Here is a 9,257-nt window from a genome sequence, read left to right as displayed (position 1 = left end):
TCTCTCTCAAATAAATAAATAAATAAAATTAAAAAAAAAAAGAAATTACATTCTAAGGAGGATAACAGTTTCATCTCATTGTTTGAGATAAGAATGTTTCTGTTTTTCATGCTTTTTAGTAACTTTGATGCAAATTAAGATGACTTTTATTCATTTAATAGTTATTTTCAGATTATAATAAAACCTGAATGAGAGTTTAATTCATCAAAAACTTTTTTATACATTTTAGGACATTGGTGGTAGTAATTTGTTAGAATGTTCTTTTTTTTAATCTTTTGCATGTGTCAAAGTTTAGTAATGTCCCACTACTGGAACATATGCCACATATTTACTATTCCTACCTTATACTTCATGAGGGGGAATAAAATTTATGAAACAAAATTAATCATTAACCAGGTTTTTTACAATGAGATGTTTCCCAGTTTTTATACAGTTCAGTGGCATGATGAACATTCATGTTGTTGTATAACCAAAAACACCCATAAATAAAATTTTTTCATCTTCCAATAATTTGAATACCTATGAACAGTGGGCTGATGGTATCTTCCATGGCCATTTAAAAAGTTACAAGTATCATTCTGTATGTACTGCTAGACACTTAAATGAATTATGGACTACCTAAAATAGAAAATGTACCCATAATTCATTAAACCAAGAACATGGAATAATCTACTGAAGTGAAAAAAACAATCTACTAAAGTGATATTTCCGAGTATATACTTACCTACTAATAAAAAACAAGACTTTCTTGTCTAGCATGCATGAAATTACTTTAAGTGGGGGTTGAGTGGCAGGGAGGGAATGGGAAAAAAGAAGCAACATACATCATATACTGATACAAATGCTCTATGATGAAGGCCATCATTATGTCTGGTTAAAATGTACCAATAAACTTAGTTAATTAAAAAGTGTTTTAGAGGGGATGAGGATGCAGATCAGTGCAAAGGCCCTGGGTTGTTTTTGGGTTTTTTTTATCTATCTATCTATCTATCTATCTACCTACCTACCTACCTACGTATCTATCTATTTGGTACAGGGTCTCACTATGTAGCTCATACTTGTAAAGATCCTCCTGTGTCAGCCTCCCCAGTGCTGGGATTATAGGTGTGTGCCACCATGCCCAGTTTTGGTGGCTGGCACAGCGTACCTGAGGTTCCAGTGCCGGCACAGCATGCGGTACCAGGGACTGAACCCAAGTGCTTGCACTTGCCAAGCAGGCACTTAGGCCACCAAGCTATCTCCCCGGCCCTTGTTTTGTTTTTTGCTCCCTAAGATCAGAAAAAAATACCTGGATGAATATCAGCATTTTTAAAACTTAACTCATATTTCTAAATTGCCACTAGAAGGGCAAATACTACTAACACATTTCACTTTGGAGTAGCATTTTATTTTTTGTTAGTTAATTGATTTGATGCATGTTCTCGCTATACAGTTCAGACTCATAGTGATCCTCCTGTCTCAGCCTCCCCAGCTCTGGGATTACAGGCTGTGCCACCACTCCTGGTTTCAGGGCTGGCATGGCATGTAGGACCAAAAAAATTTAATTAAGATAATTAATTAAGAGTTAAAACTGGAGGCAAAGATGCCAAGCTTCATCCTACTTTTAATTTCTTGTTGGCCCACTACTTACAGCCTGTAGGAATTACAGATATTTGTATATACTAGTTTAAGACATTTGAGTTTAACAAATTTTCAGTCATAATACCACACTAACATTCAAATGTCCCCTGTAGGGCCGGGGGGATGGCTCAGTGGAATAAGCGCTTCCCTGGCAAGCGTGAGGGCCTGAGTTCAATCCCCAGTTCCACAAAAAAAAAAAAAAAAAAAAAAAAAAAAAATCCACAAAAAAAAAAAAAAAAAAAAAAAATTTCCCCTCTAATCAGGCCAGGAAAATGAACTAATGGTCAATTAAGTGATGTTTCAATTCCAGTACTAAAAAAAGTGTAGGGAAGTGATTTCATTTTTTGCATAGTAGATATTATGACCACTGACTCAATCTGTACGTTTATAGTAATCATGGGATCGAGGTTGTTGTGTCTTGTTTAATGCATTTAAGTTTTAAGGTAGTGATTCCTATTTATGAATAGAATGTGTCCCTTTCAACTCATTCTATGGACTAATTTTAAAGTTAACTTTTTCCCTCTTTTTTTAAAGTTTAATAGAGTTTTTTAGTAAAATGAAGAAGTGGATGGACATGTTAAATTTGCCGCAAGAATTTCGTGAACGTATAGAAAGGCTAGAGAGAAATTTTGAAGTGTCTACTGTAATTTTTAAGAAATTTGAACCAATTTTTTTAGATATATTTCAAAATCCATATGAAGATCTACCAAAGCTACCACGAAGCAGGAAACAAAGGTGAGACCCTTAATTCTTATATATTGACATGAAGCTTATCATATAAACTTATTAGGAGAGTTCTCTTTCAAAAGTGGACATTTTAGCAGATGTATCTATTTGTAAAGACTTAAATTATATTTTACTTATTTTTTTAAGACTTAAATTTTTTAAAAAATCATGTACAGTTACCCATATCTGGAAATTCAGGGTAGTACTTTCATTTATTTGTATATTCTGATCCTTTATTGAAGATTGAAAAGGCTTATGTATATCCCTTTCAAAAGCCATAGATTATCTCTCCTTTGTGAATAGAATTTGATGTGTAGTTTGACATTATTCTTTGTATTTGCTGTTTCAATATTTTGTTGTTGTTGTTCCAATCTAAATAGTACTTACCAACCTACAAAAAAAGAAAAAAAAAAGAACACATACACATTTTTTTCCCTCTTTTTAGGAGGATTCCTTGCAGTGTTAAGGATCTCTTTAATTTCTGTTGGACACTCTTTGTTTACACAAAGGGTAAGGTGACACTTCCAGTTGTTTTACACCTCTGTTATGTTTACATGATGCTATTTGACATGAGACATTTCTGCTTTTTGTCTTTTTTTTAATAAAGGTAATTTTCGTATGATTGGGGATGATTTAGTAAACTCTTATCATTTACTTCTGTGCTGCTTGGATCTGGTTTTTGCCAATGCCATTATGTGCCCAAATAGACGAGACTTGCTAAACCCATCATTTAAAGGTCAGACGTTTATTTATTTTTTAAAACTAATTATTAATTTTTGGAAAAATATTTTCCAATATTGACTGCTTTCTCTATTGGTATTCTTCTTTATATCCTATCAATCTAGGTTTACCATCTGATTTCCATACTGCTGACTTTAGGGCTTCTGAAGAGCCTCCCTGCATTATTGCTATACTGTGTGAACTGCATGATGGACTTCTAGTAGAAGCAAAAGGAATAAAGGAGCACTACTTTAAGCCATATATTGCAAAACTTTTTGATAGGAAGGTACTGTACTTATAATTAAGTGACTGATATACTTAAGGAATTAGTAGCCGTCTCAAAGAATAAGATGTTCTCAACATTGTGGGCCTCAGGCTCCGTGCAGATGCAGAGTTGTGTCTTCTGATCTTGTGTGCTATAAGAAACAGAGCCTTGGGTCAGGGATGTAGCTCAGTGGCATAAATGCCTACCTGGCAAGTGTAGGACCTGAGTTTGAATCCTGGTAACACCAAAAAAAGAAAAAAAAAAAAAAGAAGAAGAAGAAAGAAAGAAACTAAGCTGTTTAAGATTGTGACTAGTTATATTCACTGTAAAGTACACACAGTGTTGTACAATTCTAGAAGGTTTTGATGAATCCTAGAGAACAAACTCAGAGTCAGCCTTATACATAATTATGAAAAAAAGAAGTCTAAGTAAACTAATTTGCAGCCACAATTTGAGCTTGTAAATGCTGATTATGAAAAGTAGTATAATATGTAGCAGCTACCACTTTTTTTTCCATAATTTTATTGATAAACAAGTAGCAATGAGACAGTTTCAAATCAAATTGGTAGGACAGTTTCAATAATTAACACATTGCATACATTCCTCCCAGTGGTTAATTGCTGTACAAGAATCAGACATGATATCCTATCTACAAACACCATTAGAACAAATCACTCTATTAATTAAGATCAACTACCACTTTAATTCCATAAAAATAGAAGAGAAGGGGCTGGTGAGATGGCTCAGTGGTCTAAAGCACATACTTAGAACAAGCTTAGCAAAGCACAGGGACCACGGTTCAATCCCCCAGCACCACATGCCAGGGGGCGGGCCGAGCTGGCCCCACACACACACACACACACACGTATAAATAAATAAATAAATAATTAATTAAAAAAAATAGAAGAGAAAATCCATTATACTTTTATAGTCACTTACAGATTACCTATATTTATTTTTTACCTACATGAAATAATACCTACATTTCATTAATACCTGCATTTCATTACCTACATTTACTTATGGATTTTTTTCTCATTAACTCATTTATTTATTTTTGTGACAGGATCTTACTATACAATTTAGTCTGTCCTTGAACTGACTTTGTAGCTCAGGCTGGCCTTGAACTCGCAAATATCGTCCTGCCTCATCCTCCCAAGTGCTAGGATTATAGATGTACACTATCAAATCTGGCTAATTCAGTTATTTTTTTAAATTTTATTTTATTTTGGGGGGGATATCTGGGATTGAACTCAGGACTTTATGCTTGCAAGGCAGGCACTTATGCCACTGAGCTATCTCCCCACCCCCTGTTTTTACATTTTTTAAATGAGCTGTTTTGGTGGGTCTTGCTTTTTTTCTGTCTTTTCATTGTAGTGTCAACATTTGAAGCCAGAGTATAGTACACTGATGGCAAATCCTTTAGAGACCCAAATGCACAAACTGCAATTCAAAACTCACTTATTTGTCAGAATGCCAATGCTGTAAGGTTTTAGTTAGGAAAAACAATTGCTGTCCAGTGCTCAGCTTCTGGGGTGAACTGACTCAGATGTACACAAAGAGGTCTCTGCCCCACTGGACAGATTCGCCACCACTGGTCTAGTGCATGCTAGTCAAGTACTATACCACTGAGCCCAGCACTTGATTTCTTCTTTTTTTCCAACATTGAGCCATAGAACTCAACTAAGTCTTAGATTTCTCTTTGGTAAAAGGAGAGGATTAGGATCTGGGTATGGTGGTATATGCCTATACTCTCAATCTCTGGAAAGCTGAGGCTGGAGGATTCCAAATTCAAGCTTAGTTTAGGAAGCTTGGCAACTTAGTAATACCCTGCCTAAAATAATACAAAAAGGGATGGGAATGTAGCTTAGTGCAGAGACCCTAAGTTTGATTCCCAAAACTAGAACAAAAATAGAAAAAGAGTTTTGGGCAGGGTTCAATCCCTGGCACTGCATGCTGCACTGGTCCAGACCCTGGGCATGCTGAGCTGGCGATGGAGTCTGGGCGTGGTGGCACATGCCTGTATTCCCAGCACTAAGGAGGCAGAAATCAGGAGGATCACTACAAGTCCGAGCTGTGTAGTAAGACCCTGAACAACAACAACAAAAAACCTTAAAAAAAAAAAAAGAGTTTTGGGTTAGGTTGTTATTACTATAATTCCACAATATGTGTATATTGTAAGATTTTTCTTTTAGCATAAAGCTTCTCCAACTGATTTCTTCTTCCTTAAACTTGAGTCTTCTTTCCTTAGATATGTGTATGTTGTGGCTCTTTGTAAAACAGCTCCAGAAATGTAAACTGTTAAAGGAACCAGAAATGAAGTCTAATGGGCTCTGTGTAGAAGTAGCACATTAGGGCACTCAGTATCATTACTGTACATTTTGGCTTATCTTGATTACCTGGTACTTGGCTGTTGTTTTGCCCTAATCACTGTATTATGGCTTCTCCTTTCATTCCAAAAGTAAAACCATCATCTACACTGTCATTCTAGTTTGGGTGATCCTCCTCCTGTTCTTGCATGTTTTTAGTTGGGCTGTTCTAAGATTCTATATGTAAAAACATTACAGATCAGAAGCTATAGTACTATAGGGTTGAAATTTCTGCATAAATAACATCATCAAGCCAAATGATAGGAAATGCCCATTCAGCTTCTCCATCCATGTATGTTGACCTCTGACACTTTGAAACATTTTATCATATATAATAATCTAAATATAGTACAGCAGACATTTATGATAATCTAGTTTTGCTTTTTTATGCTTTTTTTTAACCTTTTGTAAACATATAATTAGTTACTACTAGTTTTTCCTTCTCGTAGATCAGTGTTGCCCTCAAATAGGGTATCCTACTTCTCCCATCCCCTGAATACCGGGAATTACATTCATGTACATTGACTTAAAGTTTTAAAAATATATTCACATACTAACTAGGTTTTTTGTTTGTTATTTTTTCTGACTAGGTTTTACTGGGCTAAAAGAAATGTTTAGTAATTCTTTTGTGCATTTTATATTACTGTGAAACTAAAAGGGAAATTCATGTTTTTGTATAAAATAAAATTTTTTTTTAAATATACTTAATTATATAATATCTTACAATGCTTTTTCTTCCTAGATTTTAAAAGGAGAATGCCTCCTGGATCTCTCCAGTTTTACTGATAACAGGTAAATATATAGCACTAATTGTGTATGACAGATTATAGGCTGCAAATAATTATTTGTTGAAAGCTAGATTTGGGTGGCACCTGCCTATAATCCCAGCACTTCTGAAGCTGAGGCAGGGGGATAGTCACAAGTCTGAGGCTAGCCTGGGCTACATAGAAAGTTCAAGAGCAACTTGAAATACATAGTAAGACCTTGTCTCAAAATATGAAACACAACAAAAAAAAATTACTTGTTCAACTTTATTAAGTGAAGTGTACATCAAGATAACTTTTTAAATTCACATTTTCCCTGGTTTAATGGCTTTGAATGGGTGTTGTCATTGAGCCTTATTGACTTACATTTAAGAAATCATTGGCAAAAAAGAAATCATTGGCAGTTAAAATAGCAGTATTGTTCTGAAGAACTTATAAATGAACTGAAGGACTTCAACAGTTCATTTTTTCAAAAGAAAATTTTAGGACATCATAGGAGGTTTGTACTTGTACATTATTTTTTTTTTCTCTTTTTGTGGTATCAGGGATTGAACTCAGGACCTTGTGCTTACCAGGCAAGCACTTATTCCACTGAGCTATCTCCTTAGCTCTCCTGTACATAAAATATCTTGATTCTTTTTTTTTCCCCACTCCCCTTCCCTCCCCTTCCTTTAATCCGTCTTTCACTCCTTATTTGCAAAAGCTTTGTTTCCATTTTTTCCCCCCTTCTGTTATCTTTTTTCAGTCCCTTCCTTGCTTTCTCCCTCTGTCCATGTTCCCCTTCTCATTTGAACATTTTCTTTCCATTTCCTAATATCTGTTATACATTTTGGTCTTTATTTCACTTTTGATTTTTTCATACTAGAGACACAATGTAGTATTTGAAGCTTTGTGTGTCAAACCCCTCTAGTTGGTTTCATGTATGAGTATGGTCTCAAGGTATGTCTCAAGGTTTTGTTTGTTTTTGTTTATTTTATTTTTTATGTATGTAGTACAGGGTCTACAGGGTCTCACTACAGATTGGACTCTTAGTGATCCTCCTGTTTTCAGCTTCTCAAATGCTGGGATTACAGGTGCATGCCACCTCTCCCAATCTTAATTGTCATCTCAATGGGCTCCAGGAGCAGAGCTGGCACAGTACGCCAGAGATCAAACCCCGGTCCCTGTGTCTGCCTAAGCAAGCACTTTAATCCACTGAGCTATCTGGCCGGCCCTCAAGTTTGTTTTTGATGGCAGAGTAATGTTCTATTTCAATTTAAAAAAAAACAAAACACGTTCTTTATCCATTCATCAGTTGATAGGCATTTGGACTGTTTCCAAGACATAGCTATTTCTTAGTCTCTGTTGTATTAATTCCTGCTCTGATTTTTATAATTTCCAGCCTCCTACAATCTTTAGGTTTGAATTGTTCTTTTTCTAGAAGCTTGAAATTCAACATTTATTTGAACTCTTTTTCTGATATGAGAATTCACCACTGTAAATTTCCCTCATAAAATGGCTTTCCTTGTACCCTTTTAGTTCCAGTATGTTGTATTGGCATTGTTTAATTGTAGAAATTGTCTAATTTCATCTGTGACTCATTGGTTGTTCAGGAGGGCATTATTTATTTATTTTTGTTTTTGTTTTTGATATTTAGTACAGGTTCTTACTACATAGATAAGATGTGTAGTGATTCTCCTGTTTTCAGCCTCCCAAGCACTGGGATTACAGGTGCGTGCCACCACACCCAGTCTCAGTCACTGTCTCCATGCTTGCTGGGGATCGAACCCCAGTCCCTGCACCTGCCTTAGCAGGTGCTTTAGTCCACTAAGCTATCTGGCTGGCCAAAGGAGGGCATTATTTGATTTCCATGTATGTATGAAGTTCTTATGGTTTTCTTTGCCATGTCGTTACACTATGGCTTGATAATGTATATGGGATAATTTAAATGCCTGTCCATTTCCTTAAACATATTATATGAGCTAGTTATGTGGTCTGTTTTGGAGACTGTCTCATACACAGCTGAGAAGAATGTGTATTCTGATATTTTGGGGTAAAACTCTGTAAACATCTACTAAATCTGTTTAAAAGTTTGGTTCACTTCTATTTCATTGTTGATTTTTTGTCTAGTTGAGTTGTCTTTTTGTGACAGTGGGGTATTGAAGCTCCCCTATTACAGTTGTATGAGTGCTTATTTGATTTGTCATACCATTAATGTTTATTTTATATAATTGGGTGCACTAGTATTTGTTGTATATATATTTATGATTGTTATCTCCTCTCAGATTGTTCCTTTTTAAGGATATGAATTATCTCTCTTAATCAATCTTTGCCTGAAATTCACTTTGGGTGTGTGTGGGTTTTTTTTATGTAGTGGAAATTGAACTCAGGACCTTGTGCTTACCAGGCAAAGTGCTTGTACCACTAAGCCAAATCCCTAGTCCTTGAAATTCACTTTGTCTACAAGTAGAATAACGACTCCTGCTTTTTTTTGGGTTCCTGTCATATGGAGTATTGTTTTCTATCCTTTGCCTTTCAGTCTGTGAATTTCTTTTTGAATTAAATGTGTTTCTTGTATGCAGCATATTGTTGGGTCTTCTTGATCCATTCTGCCATTCTGCTTCTTTTGGTTGGTCAATTGAGAACATAGATATGTATTGGTTTGTCCTTGTCATGTTATTTTCCTGTTGTTGGCTCTCCTTTCCCCCTCCCTGTTCAGTTCTTTGCCTGGTACATTCCCTTTGTTGCAGTTCATGGAATTGTAGTCCTTGTTATTTCTTTCTAGACTGCCCTTCACAACATTTTGAAGTGCTG

The 9,257-nt window shown here is 35.5% G+C and overlaps 1 protein-coding gene across 1 annotated transcript in view; it reads left to right on the top strand.

Moving 5' to 3' along the window:
* Rbl1 (RB transcriptional corepressor like 1) overlaps positions 1-9,257 on the top strand; it is a 106,381-nt gene that overhangs the window by 15,162 nt on the left and 81,962 nt on the right. The window contains exons 2-6 of the mRNA XM_023714855.1: positions 2,155-2,355; positions 2,792-2,856; positions 2,954-3,082; positions 3,192-3,352; positions 6,443-6,492. Of these exons, the coding sequence (XP_023570623.1) occupies positions 2,177-2,355; positions 2,792-2,856; positions 2,954-3,082; positions 3,192-3,352; positions 6,443-6,492 (584 nt within the window). The 5' untranslated portion in view covers positions 2,155-2,176. The remainder of the gene's footprint in view (positions 1-2,154; positions 2,356-2,791; positions 2,857-2,953; positions 3,083-3,191; positions 3,353-6,442; positions 6,493-9,257) is intronic.

Source organism: Octodon degus, unplaced genomic scaffold (assembly GCF_000260255.1).
Source record: "Octodon degus isolate 3935 unplaced genomic scaffold, OctDeg1.0 scaffold00037, whole genome shotgun sequence".
Classification (NCBI taxonomy): domain Eukaryota; kingdom Metazoa; phylum Chordata; class Mammalia; order Rodentia; family Octodontidae; genus Octodon; species Octodon degus.
Note: the sequence above shows the minus strand (reverse complement) of the source record. Positions and strands in the feature narration are given on the sequence as shown.